Source organism: Strix aluco, chromosome Z, assembly GCF_031877795.1.
Source record: "Strix aluco isolate bStrAlu1 chromosome Z, bStrAlu1.hap1, whole genome shotgun sequence".
In the NCBI taxonomy this organism is placed as follows: domain Eukaryota; kingdom Metazoa; phylum Chordata; class Aves; order Strigiformes; family Strigidae; genus Strix; species Strix aluco.
Genome location: NC_133971.1, coordinates 95,423,978 through 95,445,915, shown reverse-complemented (window position 1 = coordinate 95,445,915; position 21,938 = coordinate 95,423,978). Strand labels below are relative to the sequence as shown.

General features: G+C 42.2%; 1 protein-coding gene across 2 annotated transcripts in view; it reads left to right on the top strand.

Annotated features, from left to right (window-relative positions):
* Positions 1–87: 87 nt before the first annotated feature.
* The window catches only part of LOC141918063 (methyl-CpG-binding domain protein 2), a 41,277-nt gene continuing 19,426 nt past the window's right edge, over positions 88–21,938 (top strand). Inside the window, exons 1-3 of one of the 2 annotated variants that reach the window (XM_074812088.1) lie at positions 88–776; positions 13,055–13,214; positions 19,902–20,039. In XM_074812088.1, the coding sequence (XP_074668189.1) occupies positions 664–776; positions 13,055–13,214; positions 19,902–20,039 (411 nt within the window). In that variant the 5' untranslated portion in view covers positions 88–663. The remainder of the gene's footprint in view (positions 777–13,054; positions 13,215–19,901; positions 20,040–21,938) is intronic. The other variant, XM_074812089.1, reaches the window with a different exon arrangement.

Genomic DNA, 21,938 nt, shown 5'->3' with positions numbered 1-21,938 from the left:
GTGGTCGCGGTGCTAAAGCAGCGTCGTGCTGAGGGAAACGGCCCCGAGGCGGCGGGGGGGGGGGGGCGGCGGCATAGAGGAGACGAATAAACTGAACGCTGGGGGGGGGGGGGGAAGTCCAGGGAAATGTTTTATTCATGGCCGCGCCGGAGGAGAAATGGGTGAATTCAGGTTTACGGCAGTTAGCGCCCCCGTCCCTGCCCCTGCGGCTCCTCCAGCCCCCGCAGCCCCGGGCCCGTCCTCAGGCGCCCGGAGGTCCCGGCGATGGCCGCCCCGGCCCCGCCGCGGCCGCTCTGTCCCGCCTACGGCGCTCTCTATGGTCGGCGGGGTTGGCCGCTCTGGCCCCTCTAGGCCGCGCCGCGCCCCGCTCGCTGGGCCCCGCCGCCACCGGATTCCGGGGCTCGGCCGCGGAAGCGGGCGCCGGGGGAAAGGAGCTCCGCCGGTTGCGCGCGCAGCCCGCGCTCCTGGCGCCCAGCAGCGCGCCGCGGCCGCCATCGCCAGGGGGTCCCGGCCCCGGCCGTGTCCGGGAACAATAAAGCTCTTGTTGCGAGCGACGGGGGCTGGCAGCCGGGGGAGCCCCTTCCCCGCTCGTCCCACCTCCTCCTCCTCCTTCTTCTCCTCCTCCTCCCCCGGCGCCGCCGCCTCGGGCCCTGCGCCCGGTGCATGGAGAAGCAGGGCAGGATGGACTGCCCCGCGCTGCCCCCGGGCTGGAAGAAGGAAGAGGTGATCCGCAAGTCGGGCCTCAGCGCCGGCAAGAGCGATGTCTACTACTTCAGGTACGTACCGGCGGGGCCGCCCGGCCCGGCACGCTCCGCTCCCCCGGCGGGACGGGGACGGCCCGGGTAGGGACCGACAGCGCTCCCCCCGCTCCCCCCCCACCGCCGCCACACACACACAGCCCGCGCCTTCCCCCGGCGCCGCCACCTGCTCCCCGGGCTCCCCCCGCTCGGGGGGTCGGGGCCGGTCGCGGTCCCCTCCTGTCAGGGGCGGCGGAGACTCCCGCTCGCCTCCCGCCGGCCGCCTGTCAGAGGGCCGGTGCCCTCCCGCCGCCCGCCTGGCAGGGAGGCTCCGCTCCGCTCCGCTCGCCGGCCGGGGGGCGGCTGAGGGGCTCCGTGCGCTCCCGCCGCCCGCCTGGCAGGGGCCGGTGTGGGGATGGGGACGGTCCCCGCCCGCCTGGCAGGGGCCGGTCCCCTCCCGCCATGGCTCCCGTCAGGGGGGTGAGCCCTGTCCCCTCCCGCCATGGTTCCTGTCAGGGGGGTGAGGCCGGTCCCCTCCCGCCATGGCTCCTGTCACGGGGGTGAGCCCTGTCCCCTCCCGCCATGGCTCCTGTCAGGGGGGTGAGGCCGGTCCCCTCCCGCCATGGCTCCTGTCAGGGGGGTGAGGCCGGTCCCCTCCCGCCATGGCAGCTGTGCCCCCAGCTCCCGCTGTGGTGCTCCACGGTTCCTGGCCACAACCAGGCAACTTCCAGCCCAGGGCTGACTGCGGGGCTGATGACCGGGGGAGCCCACCGGGCTTGTAAGGAGCCCTTCAGCCTGGTTTTCCTTTGGGAGAGGAGTGCTAGCGCTGCTGCACGCTGGCCTGTGACAGCCCTCCCAAGCCTAGCTTTTCAGCTCAGCCTAAAGAGAACATCCCCCTGCCTTTAAACTAAGACTTGCCATCATCCGTACCCAAGGTGTCCTACCAAAATAGAGCATTGGCAGGGGATGCACACACACACACACACCCCCCCCCCCCCAACTAAATTAATTAGGAAGCTTACCATTAGTAACAAGAGTTGAAATTTTAGCAAAGTTAAGAGCATGTGAAAATTGGAGAAGTCTTGCCACTGCTAAATGTTCTCGTTATTACTGCACGGGCTATAGTAAAACCAAGAGAAGCAACAGCAACCTAATTTTGTCTCACCCTCCCGCTTGCTTTCCGAAACTGAAAAGATAGTTCTTTTCTCAAGGCAGAAATGAAATAAATTCTGAAGTCTTGCTCTTAGGCCACGCTTCTGTAAGTCCAGCCTGCTGCACAGCAGAGGAAGCTGTCTTCTGCAAAGGCTTAACCTCTTCCCCACAGCACCTCTATTTATAGCTCCCTGCGCATCTGATGAACCACACCTGAAACCTCTCCCTGCCGTGGCCGTTTCCGAGCGGGCCTCGCGGGCTCCTTTTGTCACAGCAAATGGACTCGGTCTTTCCGCTGCCCAGCCGGAGGAGCGCGAAGTCGTGCTCGCTCCCTCTCAGATCCCGGCTCATGGAAAAGTCCGTTTTTGTCAGCGCTGAATCATTTGACCCATCACATGTTGCTGCTAAAGAAAACGCAACGCCTGACAAAAGGATCGCTAGTTGTGGAGGAGGAACGGTCATTTTTCCTGAGCTTTTTCCGGGGAGCCGGTTGAAAACTTTATTTTGGACGAGTTCTGGTTTTGTCTTACCGCCTTTGTCTGACTTGCGCTCCCAACCGTATGCTAATATTGTGGCAGATGATTGGGTAGCATCTGGCATCGCTGTCTAGCTCTCTGCATCTGCCTTGCCTTTCTGCGGCGCTGCCTCGTGAAGCCTGTCTGAACGATTGCACCTACGGTCTGAATCCTGTTTTCTGGATGGGTCCTGGTTTTTCTGCAGATTGCTAAACTCAACATTTCTGCGTAGGATTATTCTTTCCAGAATTAAATGCCAGACTTTTCTCAAGCCAGACAGTCACTGCTGACTGTGTTGGAATATATTTAATGTAGAAGGCCCAAGTAACTTCAGCTGTTTGCTCAGAATGACCTCGTTTTAAAAACACTTGAGTTGAGCCACATGTAGGGGTGTCAGTGTTTTATGTATTACAGATCCTTAATTAAACTATGGAGACCTGGGGAAAATGCTGTAAGTTCTAGTATTTCCACATTTTAGTTTTTGCTTTGCAAAGAATAATATGTAACTTCATTAAGTTCATTAAGGCACCTTAGTTAGCTGACTAAAAACCTGAGGTTTATGTTTTTATGATTTCTTAAGGCTAGAAAAAGCAAAACAAAGGGCTTGGACAAAGCTTCATTTACTGCGATGGTCTAAATAATAATAGTAATTACGAACAACTCTTGCAAGATTAATACATGTTGAAATCTACCTTATTTGCATTTTGAAACTTGCTCATTTCGGGGCTGCTTTATGGTATTTTAACATGTCACGCTTTAGGAAGATGTGAACCAGTTGCTCGGGTAAAGTAAACCACTTCCAGTAGTTTCTGGTGGGATGCCTTTGCCCCTCTTCACATACATCCGTGATTATCATAAAAAAGCTATTAAAAGGGGTGTGGTGGAAATACTTTACAAATACTGGACTAGATCAAGACACAGCTTTTGAGGTTCTGTGTAATGATCCGAGCCTTCACCCTTCAGATTTTGCCGCTGCTGTGGCCTAAAACCCTGTCGAGAAACTCTTGAACGCATTTTTTTTGTCGAAGATGCAAGACTGTAATCTGCTCATCGCTGCCTCTGAAATTCTGTCTTTTTAATGTGGGAAAGTGGTAGGAATAAATGTTTCAAATTTTAGGATGCCTTCCAGCATGGTTAGCAGTGATGCAGATCTTCTGCCAAACAACCGCAAAATTGAAACTAAAAACTTACCAGGCAACTCATCGCTTAGAGTTTGCTGATTTCACTACAGATTACAGGTTTGGAAAAATAAGTAGTCGTTTATGTCTGGAGAAATAACTTCTGTTCAGTAACAGGACTACTTCTGCACAACCAAAGTGAAACAAATAAAAAAATGTTTTTATGGCTGCAGGCAGGACTGGCGTAGGAAATTTATCCTTTTTTTTTTTTTTTTTTTCCTTCTTTTCATTCTGTTATAGCTATGAGGCAGATTTCAGCACTGCTATATTTAAAACAAATGAAAATCTGTTTTGATCCAGTAAGTAGAGCAGGCCAACAGCATTCAAAAGAGATATGTCACTGTAGTTCTGTTAGCAAAAAAAAAAAAAAAAAAGAGTGTTAATAAATGCTACATTGTTAAAATATGTCGCTGAGTACTAAGTGGGTTTGGGTTTGTGTGCCTTACACAGACTAGTATTCCCCAAAAGCCTGCACAGGCAGGACTTGGCATGACCTCTTGGAGAGTAATACCACGCTTTTTTGGCAACTTTAGGACAACGCCATTGCATTTTAAGTTTGTACGTCTTTGGAATAATTTGCTTAAACTTCCAGTTGCTTAATTTTATCCAAGCAGTCCGAAGAAATAGATTTCCACATGTGTTTTGGTTTGAGGATCCTGGGCTTGTGCAGGTGACACCAGAGGCCTAATCCTTGTTAATGGTGATGGAGAAAAATCTTAATTCTTCAGGAGCTGAGTTTGAGGGAGGAGCGAGTGACTATATTTAATAATACAAACTTATTCAATCTGGGGAATAGTGCGTTAAAAAAATCACCCTACTGAATGTAGGACAAATGCAAAACCAGCGCAGCGTTCTGGGACTAAATGCTGGGTTTAGACTTGAATCCACACATCAGGTGTCTTCCTGGCAGGTCGGCCGTGAGACGGGGCTCGAGCGCGTGTCGTAGCGCGTACGGCCGCTCTGGCGCGAGAGCGGGGAATATCCACAGCCACAGGGATGCGGATTTAAGGCAAGAAGAAGATTACGAGGCAAAACGGTGTTGTGTGAATCAGAGATACGTAGCAACCTCCAGGAATATACGTCATCTTTTCGAGTTTAAAGGAGGTCGGAATTCTCCTAGTGACCATCTTGTCCATAGTATAAAGCGAGCGCTCGGCTTACAGCAAAAGCGAGCTGAAAGGCAGTTTTTGTTGATCCTCGAGAATAAGAAGTCCTCTTTGGGAACAGCTTGTCTCTCTTTGTAGCAAAATCCTTTATAATGTCCTCCCCGTATCTGCAGAGTGATAATCTGAGAGTATTCTTTCCCTTTGTCTACAGACAGGATATTACATTTAAGGCCATACATCTGATTTTTCTTTTAAATCACGCTGCCGTGCTTGTACGAACCATATTTCCAATTTGTCATAACTGTTGTTATCTTAACTGTAATCAAAGTTCTCTGAGAAGCTGTACCTACACCAAGAGCATTTTTCAGTGACTCTCCTATTTGTGCAAGGCCTAATACTGTAGTAAATTGCCATATTTATTTTTTTTTTAAAGTATTATTTATTCAGTGTACTATGAGGTAGGGGGTGCTGCTGGCCTGCCAAAAGGCTCAGTCGTGCTTCCAAAATCCTGCAAAAGTCTGAGTGAAGTGGGAACTTTGAACATGGGTATCTCAGCTTCTGTTTTCTTTACCCCTTCTCTTTGGTGGTAAAATCCCTTTAGTGTATATAACCCCCTAGAGCGTTTACCTGTTGAAAAATGTTTCTTAAACTCTGGCGTGAAATTACTTCTTTCACAGCAGCAGCAAGTTAATATGCTGGTTTGATGCATTTGTTCTTCGTGGGAAAAAAAACAAGCGAGAACTTCTCTACTCTTTTCCTAGTCATGATTAAAAAAGCCAAGTACTTAACTCCGCTTGCAGTGGATTCTAATAGACTGTTAAGTTTAACTACAAAAGCTTTTCCAGTATAGGTGTACCCATGGGGCAAACAGACATCCCTTTGAAGTTTGTTTTGTGGTTTGACAGTAAGATAAACACCAGAGAGTTTCCAGTGACAGTAGGACTGGTTTAATCTTTTTTTGCCTTTTTCTTTCTTTTTTTTTTTTTTTAGGGAGACCTTTACCTTTGCCTTTAAAAGCGAGCAAGTCATGACTTCCTGAGTGATGCTCAATTATACACAGGCTTTTTTTTTTTTTTTTTTTTTATTATTTCCAAAGGTAATTAGAGCATAGAACAAGTCCTAATAGTGAGGTCTAAATTTTGAGAATGTACTTCACCTTCCGTGCAAGAAAAAAAATTGCCTTTAGCGACTTGCTAATTTCTTAGTGCTTCCCCTATTGTATCTTTTTTTCCACGATGCCCCCACTTAGGGGCTGGCCTTCATCAAGGAGAATTTTCAGTTGCCGTCTTGTTCTTCTCCCCTCTTCTGGAAGTCTGCATCTTTTCTCCGTCACTGCTCATATCTGCACTGCTTTTTTAAACTGAAATGAAAACCAACACAAGGCCAATGATAATAACAAACAAGTTAGCTCAAGTTTTCTTGAGTAGGCTTTCTCTTGATCATCTTTAGGTTTTAGTTTGAATATTTTGGCTGCCTTTTGTTTTGCCTGTTGGAAGGAGAATGTAAAAAAAAAAAAAAGTCGAAGTGGAACAGGCAGTATTTTGTATTTCCATGGCTCAGTTACTCACGTTGATCTCTGAAAATGCAATTTCCCCTACTTAAGTTTGGGGCAGCATCGGGAATGCTGGTTGGACCATGCTGCCTAATAGGCTCTTAGTATGTAAAATAAATTTATTTTCTTTATAGGGTGAATTAATCCCTGTACTGAGTGATAATAATGATTATTACTAAGTCATAGTGGTAACTCTGACTTCATTTTATGAGGGCACGATGAATCACTCTTCTGTCCCAGCAGAGGAGCTCATCGGGTTGTTTAGGAAGCAGAAATAGATTCTGATAAATTAGTTCAAAATATTTCCATAAATAGAAGATTAAATAACAATCTAGAAATGAACCCTTTACAGTTTAGTGGTGTCAGTTGCTGTTGGTGATTTAGTGTGATGGGATAAACTATACATCCTATTGTGTCAAAAATATATTTTTGTCGCAAGCGAAATGAGATAATGCTGAAGGCATGAAAATGTATGATGTTACGCCATTCATGTAGTGACTTTACCGAATCTTTGAATGTCTTGGATTGTATGTTTGAGTATTTGCAAACAAATCTTTGAGGAAAAAGATCTCCAAACAATTGCAGAGCAGTTTTGATATCCTGGTAGAACAAATCTGTCGCCCTTAGAGGTCAGCTATGTAGGAGGCTTTAGTCAGCAGCTGTCCAATATTAGGTTCCCTTGAACGTAAGATCAAACAACTAATTTTATTGTGGGATTTCTGTGGTCTTATTTACTATGACACTGTGAAATGCTCGGATATATTTTCAATCTCCTTACTCTCCTGGGCTTCATTCCCAACCTGTGGAGGGGAACGATTGGTAGAAATACCTCTACCTTGCTCCACCTCTGTTAGGTAGCCAAATTAAGTTTGTTTTTCATCTGAATTGCCTTTTCAAAAGTGTTTGGCGTTTTTCTGCCTCTCCGTTGGTGTGTGGCTGTTGGGCACAGCTCTAGGTCAGCCCACAGCCTTCCAGACGGGATCCTGAGGAAACAGGAACCGTGCAACTGTTGGCCACCTTGGGCTGGGTGCCTGATTTGTTTAGACTGACCCTGCAGTGCTGTAGTAGAGGGTGTAAATACTAAATTAGGGGCGTGAATTGTACTTTTAATAGCCATGAAACCACACCATCTCTTTCTTTGGTTTCGTAGCATTTTAGCCACTGCTGCAAAACCGTGAAGCTTTGAAAAGCAAGACCTTTGAAACTCGGAGAAGACAGAGTCTTCTCCCCGTTATCATCTGCAGTTGAAGCATCTAGCTTGTGTTTCCTCCATTTTCCTCCAAAATCTGTTTGATGGGGAGGACCAGCAAGCAAAAGCTCAAAATAAAAAAAATAAATAAAAAAAAAAAAAAGGCTGTTTGCCAAAATTTTTTTGAAAGCAACCAAACCCAGAAATGTCTGCCAGCAAGATTATTGTTTTAATAAGCCACGTTACTATCTCGTCTGTAAACCTGCTGCACGTTTTGAACTGGGGAAGGGGGCCAGAGTAGGTTTTGCTGTACGATAAAATTCAAGGTAACTTCCTTGTACGTTAATTAGCTGGCTCTACCGCTTCACAGGAAACATCTGAAAAGTGTCTTCATTAATAAAGTTCCTTGCAATCTCATTATATAACATAATCACCTTCAGCCCACTAAGAACTTCAATTTGTATAGTATGTGAATCTGCACAAGCGTGTAGCTGGAGGTGAAGGGTTGTGTTCTTCATTTAATCTTGTATAAAGTGATTTCAGCCTTGATAATGTCACTGAAATAATAGTTTTCAGATGTTGTTGCACGTCACCTCTTTTGAGGTGTGCTGGTTTTTGTTAATTGGTTATGTCGAAAAACGTTGTAGGGTGTTTTAATTTGACGGGATAAAGTTTAAGTGCTGATACGCACGTCAACTGTGGTAGAATTAAGTCTCTCAGGTGCACTGAATATTTGGAAAATCTAATTGAACAAATTTTTTTAAAAAGCTATAGAAAGTTAACTGTCTTTAGGTAAGGCTAAATATTTGTAAATATTTTGTTAATGCTTATAAAAATAACAATTTTACAGCGATGTATCGTTGAAGATCTACGTGGAGATACTCCCGTGTAATCCCACGTTGATCCTGCAATTCTAAATTGTCTCAGTGTTGGGTCACGCTGCAGTTTAGTCAGACCAGAGGCTCCGCTGTGTCACAGCCCGCTGAAAGAACGCTTTCACTCGCTTCTTGTCGCATGAAAGAAGTCAGTGTCAAATTAATGAATGTGCAGAACATGTGAATGAGGGCAGATTTTACTGGTTTCTCCCATATCTGTGTGATGTTTCCCTAAAATAATGTGGTGGTCCGTGCTCTGACTCTTGTAGCGGTTGAAATTTTAGAGCGTGTCAACTCAGCGCGACGTGGTTTAAAAATCTGACTTCGAAGTCTGAGCTTTCTTCAACATCCCTTTCAGTTTGACTCCTGATAGTTCTGGAGTATCATCCAGAGTGCCTTCTCAGAGAGAAGAAAGCTTCATACCTCTCCTTCTGCCTTTCTTTCCTACTGAAAACTAGGTTTGAACTTAAACTTGGTAGGTTTGAACTTAAACTTGGTTTTAACGCTTTTAGAAAAAAAAAAAAAAAAGAACATACTGGTTCTTAGTTTGAACCAAGATGTGTCAGCAGAAGGCTTTTATGTAGACATACTGGTTAAATAGGTTGTATAACCTCACTCTTTTCCATTAGTGCACGCTAATTATTTAATAGATGTTCAAATAAAGCCTCTGCAAAAAGGTCTTTTATTTGACTTTTACCTCATGGAGCTTTCTCTGCAGGTACGAGAAAGCTTTGCAGCAGGAGCAGGTTAGAAATTGGAAATAATCTGGGAATGATTCAGAAATTAAGGCATGACTTTAGTGGTTTGACACTTTCAGAGTAGAAAATGGAAACAGCTACAGGCCTGGTAGTCAGAAAATGAATCTGTGTGAAAACTAATACAGGTGGGGTGGAAATAAAGGTTTGAGTTTATTCAAAATCCTTCCAGCATCATGTATCCCTCATAGAACAGGAGGAAGGTCTGATGTATGAAATTGTAAGCCAAAATGTCTTGCTAATGTTTTTTTTTTGTCTTGCTAAACATTTTTTTTACTGAGAATTATGAGTCTGGACAGTAGTAGAAAAAATTGCAGCCTTGAGGCTGAATGGAAGGCCAGTGGGAATTTTGAGGTTGAACCAGAGGCTTACAGAGCATCTACCTTCTCCAGTATTTTGTCATCGTATGAACTTGTTGAAACTCTGAAATGAAGAACAATTATGGATAGGGGCTTGTGTGGAAAATGGAAGCAAATGAAATCTAGTTTCCTAGCAGAATTCACTAGATTGTAGAGTTTGGGCCAAAATAAGTGTTCTGAAGTAAGCAGAAGGAATGCTGCTCAGTCTGTTGGACCTCAGTGAGCTTCACTTCCAGTTGTGTGTCGTTAGATTGCGTTGACGCTGGAGAATGGGAAATACTACTGGTTTTGTAAAATGATTGAGGTGTGGAGATTTTGTAAAATGAGTAAGAGGAGACAATAGCAAGTTATGATAAAACAAGGGCTTCTTGGTGGTTGTAACTTCCTAATGGAGTAGCATGGACGATGGTCTTGGCACCGATCTGGTATTAATATCTGTTAACTTGGATGCGCAAGTGTTGCGTGCTCCGTACGTAGCGTGAGCAAGTTTCATCAGAACAAGTGAGAATCAGAAAATAATCCGGAGAAATCGAATGACTTCGAAGCTAAGGGCATGATTATGCTGAAAATAATAAGGAATAGACAGCTATGCACTTAAGGACCAAGAAAACCAATTTTTTTTTTGTTTTGTTTTTATGAGAGAGGGCAGACGAGTGGTCCATCACGTGGAAGGGAAAGATGCCCTGACAATGTGAATATAGTGGGAGTAGGATGATGAGAACGAGTGGTGGAATAAGGGAAATGTCCAAAAAGTGCAGAATAAGTACTTGACTGAAGTGGCAACCAAAGCTAAGGCGGACGGATTCCTCCCCGCCTGCCTTTTTTGGTTGCTCTTGGCATGTCAGGTCAAGGACAGATAGAGCGAGTCTATCGTCCTTCACGCCAGTGTGGGAAAGTGTGGAAGCAAAAACTATGGGACAGAATGCCAAACGCTTTTTAGTAAAAAAAAAAAAAAAAGCCTATTTTCAGTTGCTTCTTCTTTGTTTTGGATTCTTTTTTAGCGTCTATATTTTTAAATTTTCCAATCTCGGCACAAAAATGCTGAAATTAAGGCGAAACTCAATATTTTGCTAATGGACTGCAGGCTGTCCCTGCTAAGAGTTTCACCGTTAGCTTACATGGTAGATTTTGTGCTGTGGATTTAATACCTTTAATCCCAGCCCTACCGATGATCCACGCAGATGGAATATTGGATCATATGCTTTGGTTTGCTTTTGGATTACCGAACAAAACAAACAAACAAGACCTCCAAAATATTAGTTGTGTACATAATAGAATTTAAGACTGTTGGATGCGTTTATAAAATTTGCTTTTACTTGTGGAATCTGGTTTTGGAGTTCTACAGGAGGGATTTTTAGCGAAGCTAAGCTGATAACTGCTCGCTGCTGGAATTTTGGATTCTTTTGAGGTGTACATGAAGCATTTCTCTCCAAGGAACCTGAAGAGGAGAGCTAGTAAAAAGAGTCCTGTCTTGATGACCCAGCCTGTTAGCTTCTTACAAAACTATAGGAGGTGGTGATATGGGAAAAAATGAAAAATAGCACGTTTCATTTTTGATACCAAAATTAGGATATAATAGAAGCTGTAGGATGTCAAATTTCTACATCTGTTTAGCAGTTACTTCACTATGGGCTAACATGACCGAGTGTATACAGGTTTGAATTAGAAAAAAGGTGTCTGGAACAGAGAATATTGACACCAACTTCAGGCTTGGCTTATTGTTTCCTCCTTTTCCTTCAGTGTTTTATGTTCCTCAGGGCAGCTGGGAAAGCAATTCATAACAGGGGGCTTTATTCAGTAAATTCAGCCCTTCCAGTCTGTTAGGAAACGGACATTTAGCTAGGCAGCCAGCAATTCTTGCCAAGGTTTTATCCTGAATTTTTCTTATAGATGCCTGAATAGGAATGAAAGACAATGGGTCAGATTATTTTAATAGCAAACTTACTTGCCCCAGAGGAGACTCGCTCTGTCTCTGACCTTCAGCGCAGAATTTTTCCTCCTGTTAACAAGCCAGGGTGTTAATCTCCACTATCTAAAATAAAACTGGTGGTGTGTTTAGTTTGGCTTATAGCTTAGCTTCAATTCTTGGTTTATGAGAAGTAGAAAAGAGTTTTGTGGTGGGGTGTACGTATGTGTGGTGGTTTTTTTTTTTTTTTTTCCCCTCCCACACCCATCCTTGAGGAGGTTAGCTTCAGATTGTGATCTTTTTAAAGTCTATTTCTCCCACCCTTTACCTCTTGTTAATTATGTCTTTCCATATATCTGGATTCATTTAAATGACTTTGAAAAAGGTTTGGCTTAATTAACTATTTTTCCCAGAATTCAATACATACTCTTCTGTGGGGAAGTTCTTGCCTCAAGGTGTTTTTAAGTTTGTTTTTTTTTTTTTTTTTAAAAAAAAAAAAGAAAAAACACTTTGGAAAAGTGAAGAAGACAAAAATCTTCAGCAGTTTTCTGCAGAAAGGAAGTGGCGTGGAAAATTCTGAGTTCAGTTAACCATTTGGGTTTCAGAAGTCGGGAGGATTTTCACACTCGGCTTGTTTCATTGGGTAGAAATTTGCATTAGACCAAGGGACTGTTGGCTTCACGTGACGGGTTTTTAGCCATTTTCACAGCTGTCTATACTGAGAGGCTTATCACAAACTGCTCTTGAGGTCTGAGTTTTACACAGCAGTTCTTGATACTTGATTTTCTGCCGAGTTTTTAAGTCCAGGGGCAGCACCGTTGTCCCTTACAGTAGCTTCTTGTCACTGAGGCGCTTATTAGTGATGATTTGCACGCAGGGCACGCAGCCTGGTTAGTAAGTCGACAGGAATGCCCAGTGAGGTCTGAAAAAATGCTGGATTAAATGTGTATTTAGGGCAGAGAGGGCACTGGAAAGGTCTGTGATGTAGAGATTGGTAGACATACCGCTTCCCTAGGAAAACTGGAAATCGGGTATTTGCTGATGTTACTCAAAAATATCAGCTGGGACTTTGGGGTAATAATAATTCCAGATGAAGGCGATTTAAATAACTTCCCTACGACTGATTTCATTTGTTGTGGTGGGGTCTATATACGCGATCACAGCTTTGGACCTGTTTCATATTCCGCATCATCTCGCTTGCTGCTTGCTTGCTTGTGGCTCAGTGACTTACCTGGCTTTGCTCACCAAGTCTTAGCCACCGAATGGCAAAGAGACGGCGTGTCACCTCCACTCCGAGCTCTGCGCATCACTTAAAACCTTGCCACTCCATAGCGGAGACGGGTTGCTGTTGAGGCTTAGGCTGGCCTTAGCTGGCAATCAGTTTAAACCGAGCGTACGGTCTTTACATTTGCCCAGAGAGGGTCCCGCGCTTGGCCACCAGCCTGATGTTTCTAGTTCTTAGACTGGAGTTGGGTTTAGCTGTACTGGTAACCCAGCTTCCCAAGGCTCAGCGTAGAGTCCAACGGCCTGAAATTAAATCCTGTGCAAAGGCTGGGCGCGGAACTGCAGAGGTTGGGCAGGTACGCCATCACTAACCAATGAACGTGCCACATGGAATAAAGATAATGGAAACTTTTTAGCTATTTAACAAGGTATAAAACCTGTTATAAGAAGACAAGGTTGTATCCTCTTGTACAACAAAACATACTAAAGTGTTTTCTTCTTTTTAGTCCAAGTGGTAAGAAGTTCAGAAGCAAGCCTCAGTTGGCAAGATACCTGGGAAACACTGTTGATCTCAGCAGTTTTGACTTCAGAACGGGAAAGATGATGCCCAGTAAATTGCAGAAGAACAAACAGAGACTAAGGAATGATTCTCTCAATCAAAATAAGGTTTGTTAGTAAATACTGTGTTTAAGGATATCCTAAGAATTTCCTTTCCTGTAGTTCATTTAGCAATTTCGTTTCTGCTTAAAGCAGTCCGCTTCTAGGATGTACATGTATGTTTAATTTTTAGTAGTGGTAGAGCCGTAAATTTATAAATAGAAGGAATACTCTGCTACTACCAAGAAAATATCAAGGTGAGGTTAAGTATAAATCAGAAGTTTGAGTAACTCAGGAGTTGGCTTGGGACTAAAAACCTCAGTGCTAGTCATCTACCTGAATGATATTCTTCTCAATGGGAAAAATTAGGACTGTTGACGCCGAGAGATTCTCCTGTGCGAGGCTTCAAATTGCTATGTTCATCTTCCTGTTCTGAGATGAAATAGTTCACGTTTTTAATGGGTGCGATATGTGCCAGGAAGCTTGTTTTCTGAGGCAAATGTATTTATCTGTACAAATCTGGATGTCTGGGTACAGCTGGGTAGCTTAACAAGGCCAGGTGTTTTTCTGGTTTAAGATTCCATTCTCAATTGATCTGATTGTGCTCTTGCTGTCTGTTTCTTTTTGAACACCAGTGTATCCTTTTGAATACTGAAGAAATTGTGCATAGTAGATTAAAAACAAAAGGCTGAAGCATACAGAAGTGAAATAACTGATGTAGCACATAGGGACATGACAAGTAAATTCAGCTGACTCACAGATAATATATTCCTGGGCAAACTTTAGAAACCTCATACAACGGTTTGAAAGAATTTCTGTAACAACCTGCAATGTTATCTTTTTAAGTATTTTATTCTTCAGGATTCCATCCCTTAAAGTAGTGTGTGAAAATACCTAACAAGTTGTAGTGATGTCTTGTGCACTGATGTTTTTTGTCATCTGCCGGTCGTAATGCGTGAACCTCACATTTCATGCTGATTTCTTTTTATTTAAAGCATGTGTTCAAATTTATTTAATATTTTCTTCCCGCAGACATGAGGCTTTCGAATAATACCACACTTCGGGGTAGTCCAAGGAAAGGTTTTCAGTAGGCTTTTTGCATGAACAGAAATTACAACATTTGGGATAATATAAATTCAGATGAGTGCTCACTTTGCATTCCTGTGATCTTAAATTACTTGAATGTTGCTCACAGTAGCTCTGTTAAATACAAGATTAGAAAAAAAAGCTTTTTTTTTTCTTTTTAGGTAAATAACATTTATTATTTCAGAGTGACTGAATCTGTAACTCCTGAGCTTTTGAGAATTTCTGTAGTATTCCTGTGACAGTTAAAAATGAGATCTCTTATTCCTGAAGTTTATGTTTTCTTCCACAGCCACTGGAAGAGGTTGGTTGTGGTTGTCTTCTAGTCCTTGCAGCTGTGCTGCTGGGGGGGCCCCTAAGAGACAGACTTGCGTAGGCAAGTTTGTGTATAAACTTGCTCACATTTTATGGGGTGTTTGTTTTTGTACAAACAATTTACCGCAAATGTTTCTAAATTCTTTGGCTCCCCTTCTGTTTCAAGAAGAAATATCAAAATACACTTGAGTCTTCTTTCGGGGACGTGTCTAGGCAGTTAGGTTTATGCAGCTGGTGGATGGAAATGCTGGCTTGCCTTGCTTCTAACTTTTGAGATTCTCAGCGTTAGCAGATGAGGCCTCAATGTCAGCGTTGACATGCTGATGCCACCTGGCTTAAAATGGAACTGTGCTACCGAATGCCCTCCATTTTGTGACGTTCGTGTGCAACGGCAGAAATGACACGGAAATATTCTTCTAGCAAAATACTTCTCTCCAATCTTAGCCTTGTGCATTCGTACTGCCCTTTCAGTATTGGCAATAAAAACATATATTTGATAGGTTTGTTTACGGTGGAGCCACAGGAGGAGTTTTGCTTCAACCTCTACTCACCTTGCCATTGTTTTTTGCGTCCCCGTTTTTCCATTTCGCTTGCAAATTAAGTTACTTTATTTATTTGAAGTGCTTTTAAAGAGACAATGAAATAAGGAATAAATTGAATATGAATCCGGTAGATACAGCATACTGCTGTGCTTATAAAATATGCTTATCAATTCTTTATTTTGTAAAGAAAACATAAAAGAGAGTACTGGATAAACATGCTGTCTGGTTATACGTGACTTCTTAGGTTAAAGGATTTGAAAGGCCTGGAAGTACATTGCTGAGTTTTTAAAAACATTTTTACAGCCAGGGCACATCGATGCTTCTGGAAATACACGTCTTTGGAAAGATAATGGGCTGAAATTCTTTTGGAAACCATTGTTGGAGCATACAATACTCGTAATGATTAAAACCAAGCAGGGAACATTGATATTTCTGCTAGCTGATCCATTGCTATAGTTCCCAGAGTAGGAAGAGATGTTGTTTTGTGATAGCGGTCGAGCAGTGTGAAAGCCCCCACTACGTCTGTGTTTCTGAAGGCTGAAGTTTTGTAGGAGTGCCTAAAACTGAATATTGTGAGCTTAATTGCCATCTAAAATGAAGTAATCTGGGTCTGACCATTTGAAACACATAGATAGTGTCTTCTATCTGGAAAGCTCAGAAGAGCTTTCTTCAGGAGAGGTGTTGGTTGTAGGGATCTTTGTTACTTATTTCTATTAGGTTGTACTGGAAGCTCTTCCTTTCTCATGAATAAATCTTAGGTACGGCTGGCTTACGATTTGTTGTGAAAAAAGAATTTCTCTGAATATCAGTCGCTTCCCGGTAAGGCCTGATAATTTTTTTCCCCCCGTACATCTGAAGATCTGCGGGTGCTGGAGATGGGTGAGCTTAGCAAGTTTCTGTACTAAAGAATTTATTTCTGTTGTTCAGAACTCAATGCCACAAATGAGAGACTGTTTGTTTAGGATGAGATCAGAAAGCCCAGATGTGACTGTGATTAGAAAGGAAATAAAGCAGGAAAGTAATAAGATTATAATTACAGTACTTAGGAATTGATCTGTTCTTAGTTTAAACAGTTTATCCTAATGACCGTTTCCTAGTGTGTAGCCTTGATAAAAGGGATGTGAGGCATCTAGTCCTTGAACCTGTATTTCCTGCATAGTTTATAATTCATCAGGGTTTCGCTTTAATTCTGGGACCCGTATCATTAATGCAGCTGAATTTCCTTAATTTCTCACACTGCCTGAAGAAATCTCCCTTTTTCTTTTTCTAAGTTTAACGGATTTATTTTTTAACTTCTCTGTAAGTCACGCTACAGGCCAAAAGGAACCTGTAAATATTTTTCATGAACTTGAAACGAAGACCTTTGCTCTAGAAATATTTGCTAAACCGGATTTATCCCCCATATGGCAGATGGCTCTGTAATATTGTTGGGTTTGTCAGTTTTAATAGCTATTTTACCACTAATACTGATGCTACTGCACAGAATGCCCTGGGGGCATGGACTTCAAAGCATCAAATACGACTTTGAACTTGATGTCACAAGATCAGGGAATGCGAAGCTTGTAGGATAGGCAAGGTCTATCGAGGTTCTGGTGTGAATTCAGTTACGGGGTGTGAGGAAAGTTCATTGTCAAAACGCTTTGTGCAAATTTAAATACATGCAATTACTGTCTAGCTCTGCTTGGTGATTCTGGGCTCAATCAGAGTTGCTTTAATTATATATGAAAATATATATTATAGATGAAAAAGTCTAACATTAGACTTACTATTGTCATCGTCAGCGGGGAAAAAAGAAACAGAGCCCATAAGCAGTATTCACCATGCAAAGCACGTGTTAAAAGCAGTGACCAAAGTATCTGAAAGTATTTTTCTAGTGGTCTGGGACTACCTGGGTGAAACATTAGAAGACTACTTCCTAGATTTCTTTAGAAGCATAAATTCTCACTTTTGCTTTTATATAAAAAGGTCTTCTAACTTCCGAGCTAATTGAATGGTAATTTCTCGGGTTGGTTAAAACTATTAAGTGTGAACAGGTAGAAGTGCTCGTGCTCTGTTGCCGTTTCCTCTGGCCGTGGAGACCTTGGTCCCAGTTCAAGAAGAATCAAGAACGTGTTAGGGACGGAGCGGAAGGTGGAGACGGCTGAAGAGACGCTGCTTTTCCCATTTGGGAGCAATAACACCGCAGGACGTGGAGAGCGGGTAGTTTCTGGCTGTAAGGTTATAAACTAGAAATGATAGGTGCCTGAGTTTCTGAGCAAAACCTCCATTAGAATTTGGGGTTTTAGCCTTATTTTAATGAGTTAACTGCGTTACCTGGAAATTATGAAGAAAGGGGACCTATAAAATAACAAGGTATATTTAAGGGAGTGGTAAGAATAGAGACCCAGGGTCAGAATTGTTTCCACTGAAAATAAGAGGTTTTTAGAACTCTTTCAGAATTCACCTGTATGTTCTAGTGTCTTTATTCTGTTGGGCTGGAAAACTCTTTTGACTCCTCTGAGCAAATCAGTATTAAGCAAGGATTCCCCAAACTTACAAATGAGTGTATGAATTGAGTCGTCCTGCTGAATGGCTAAGGATATGCAGAGGACTCTGGATAAATCACCTTCCTCACCATCTGCAGGAAAAATTGAGGCCTGAAATTTTAAAACTATCCCTTCATTTAGGTTATGTTGAGGTGCCTGGATAAATGTGAAGCGTTAGTCTGTTGCTCCTTCCTATCAATTACATTCCTTAGAATCGCGTGGGGAAATTCCTTTTTTTTTTTTTTTTTTTTTTTTTTTTTTTGCCAGAAAGGAGCTAATAGCACTTTGTCATCCTGAAGAGGCTATAGGCTATAGGAAGCGGCTCCTCCCTTCCCTCTCCCTGCACCCAACAGATGAATCAAATCATTGGATAGCAGCAGCCAAGAACCATTGTAGTGTGTAAGGATGTATTTTGGGATTAAGTGGCTTGCCTGCCGAATGCTCTTCATAATGAAAATTGCTTTCTGTGGAGTGCAGAGATGATATTCTCTTTATTGCTGGTTTCTAGATTATGCGCTGCACACATATCAGAAGAATGACTCCACGTTCCCCTTCTCATCAGCCACCTACGTTGCAATAAGAGAAGCACTAAAATACAGGACATTCGGCTGGTGGAGGAACTGCCCTGTCAGATTGCTCTGGCAAAGCTCTGGATTTGTACTTTTTAAAATAAGAATTTAATCCGAGACACATGCAGTGAAGAGAACGCTTATTGCTTAATAGGCCTAAGCCTCTCACCATACTTTTAATTTAATTTTTATACTGATCATTGCAGACTAAAGTATTCTAACTTTCATCTGAAATTCCAGAGCGTTCAGTTTAGGAATGAATGATTTTCAAACAAGCTTGTGCTTTTGGTTCTTGACGTAGCCTCTTTTATGAAGTCAACTTTTGTAATCTATATATGGAGGATTTGAAGGTTGGGATTTAATTTCCACTTCTAAACCCAAGAGATTGCTTTTTCTCACAAAATTAGGAGTCAATGTAAATCTTAATGGAAAACTCTTCTAGCATGGTCCTTGGATGAAGTCTAAAATTGATGTTCATTGGGTAACTTTTGAGCTACGATCTCACAGCCAGTTATAAAACTCCTGAGATATGAAATATTACGTAATAACTCATTTTTCTTCCTTTTGAATGAGTAGCAGTAAATGTTTAAAAAGCAAAAGCTTCACCATTTTTCTCTGTCAGAAACTGGATATGGCTGTTTAAATGTTTTGAAGTGCTTAGAACTCCTGCAAAATAGTGAATTTTGCTTTCTGATACACGTTCGCTGGGAAAATGTGTATCATGGGATATTTATTTTCAGTGTCTCTCTTGTGTCAATATAATGACATGTCTTCTCAGTCACACCCTTGTATCCTTGGGAAAAAAGAAAGGAATTATCTTAGTTGTTAAGGAAAATATTGGACAAAAAGCAGGAGCAGAAAAGCCTGAAATGATGTGTTCAGGCTTTGGAGGAAATGGCATTACAAATAAAAAAGCTGTAAGGTGCTGTTCTGGTGGCACAGCACTGTGAACTGGCCGTCTGCTTTTGGGTAGAGATTTAGAAAATCTGGGATGGTGTGTTAGTGATGATCTGTCTTTTTCTTTCTTCATCAGTCTTGGGGGATACAGGAGAATTCTGTTCCCCCACCCTGAATACTCTGGGGTTGTTGGAGAGGAGTTCAGGCTCTACTCTCCCCGAGGGCCTAAGGGTTGGATGTGTGACAAGATAGTATTGATAAAATTTTATCTGATGCCTGGGAATCAGTTCGCAAACCTGATAAAAACTAGCTTTGTCAGAAAACTTGTTAAAGTAGATATAGTTTTAGTTTCTTTCCAGAATAAATTGCTGCACTTCATTAAGGATTGTTCTATGTAGGAATCGCTTAGGAAATTTGTGACCAAAGTTCTGTAGGAAGTTGCTGTTCTTTAAGACTTGGAACCCTAGAAACTGTTTGCTACAAACATAATTTCCTGAAGCTTTGGAGATTTCCTTTTGACATCTGATCGTGAAGCTGCCTCTTTTCAGAAAGTAAGTCACTTGAACAATTAACATATATATTTTAACAAAAGGAAAGATGGACTTTCAAGCAGTTTAATTCTTCCCGAGAAGGTGAAAATGTGTGGAACCAGTTAAGTGTTACTTTTTCTTTAAAAGGCATGACTGCAAAGGTTAGTTAAGGGAAATCTTTACTCCTTCTTTTGCACATCAGCAGAAGAGGCTGAATCCAACATTAATTTGTGTACTTTTCATGTATAATTTTTGTTAATTCGCTTTTTTTTTCTTTTTTTTTTTTTTTTAACAGGGAAAACCAGACTTAAATACGACTTTACCAATTAGACAAACTGCATCAATTTTCAAACAACCAGTCACCAAAGTTACCAATCACCCTAGTAACAAAGTACGATCTGACCCACAGCGAGTGACGGAGCAGCCGCGACAGGTAAGAATTAATCTACTCCCATTGTCACTGCTCAGAAAGTTGAAACAGGGTGAAAATGTGCTTGGTTTCAGCTGTGCTTCAACGACAGATGAGAATTTCTCTCCTGAAGGTTATTTATAGAAATGTGTGGAATACATACAGTTTTTTTAAAAAATGCAGAAATAACAGTTCAGCTGGAGATTAATATTTTTTAGTCCAAAACTTCATTCCTATTTGATAGCCACGTTCTGCTTGAAATTCAGATAATGTGCTGTACCGTTGCATTTGGACATCAAATGTGAAAAAATTTTCACGTGCAGCTTCTTGATAGAAGTTTCTGTAAAATACACAGTTCTCATCAAGAAGTAAGCTCTCTTTATATAAAAGAACTTGGTGCAAAATCAATAAAAAATTGTATTTTAAATCCCTCTTTTTCCCTCTACCACTACTAGCAATACCAACCACGGCAACATAAACTCATCTTACACAAGTTCTTTTTCAGCTGCTTTTCTCTGTATCAGCGATGGATCCCCTGTTCACACAGTCCTTTTTTGGTTTTGTTTTTTATGGGGAGGAGGGAGCTGAGAGGAATCTAGTTAACGAACGAACGGTCGGCTAGATAATGTAACCTAGATGGGTTTGAGGTGTTGTTTTTAAGTCTGCCTTGTATTTTTTGAGTCATAGAATTACTGCCATCGAGTTGAAACACCTTGTTCTGTCTTAGGAGTGCAGGGCTGAGAAGAAAATGCAGAGGCATGTTCAAATTTTTGTACCCTCCCGTGTCGCTAACTTTTAACAGCGTTTCCTTTGAAACTCCAGCTGTCTCTAATTTTGCACTTTCAAACATCTTGAATGCTGTTCTTGTCAGAAGTAACATAAGGAATTTAGACTCTGCATCCTCTGAATTCAGGTGAGAAAGAAAAAGAAGAACTATCGAGCCGTATTGGATCATCTTGTTGAGATGTCTTTTAGCAAGATGTGAAGGCCTCAGCTAACCTCACTGTTGGTCCCGTGAAGTTCAACAGGGGCCATGTAAGTGTATCCCATTCAGATCTAAAAGATGCATAAGTGCATGTGTCTGTTGATTCTCTTCACATTCTTTGGGTTTTCCTTTTGAGCTACTACACTTTGTGCGTCAGGAATTTCCTTTTGGTCATGTCTGTTGAGCCAGTAATAATCCCCAAAGCATATGAAGGTTGTGGCTCCTTTGTGGCAAGAGAAACGGGTGTCTGGCAATTCGTATCTTGATGGGTTCCAAACCCTTTCACACTTGCCCCTTTCCTCCCCGTTTTCTTTCTTCCAGGTTCTTTTCTTCAAACACGTAGTGACTGAAATCTTTGGGAACGCATCCCTTGTCTTTTGAGAATGACTATCCAGTAGAGATTTGCAGAGCAGGCTCTTTTCAAACCCACCCAAGTTAAATCTTTGCCTCTTTACGATAGGTTCTAGAGGATTAAGCTACAGCAAGATCTTCAAGAAGTCATCGTCTGTTGATCACTGTGTCGGCATTCTTTTTCAAACTCCTTTCTCCTTGCTTGCAACAGTGCATTTTTGGAAGAGGACGCTTTAAACACTATTCTTACTCTGTATCCACACATTTTATTTGGAAGGAATGCTGGCTCGGTGTGCATTGAATGTGTAATAGTTAATCTTATTTATCTAGCAAAGCAAATCCTGGTGTGTCTTACTCTTGCTTTGCTCCAAGCTAGAACGCTGCCTTGAGCTGTTTTCTGGTTTGTCATCCTTCTGAGTAGTGATGATCGACATAGGTGGGAGACTCGGGGAAAGGAGAGAATAAATTGTTACAGTTGTTTTTACATAAAATTTGAGTGAGTTTTCAGTAAAATTTTCATTAAAAAATCTGGAAAAAAGCAATTCAATGTAGGTAGCGTGCTGTCAGTTACTGGAGAACCTTAAACA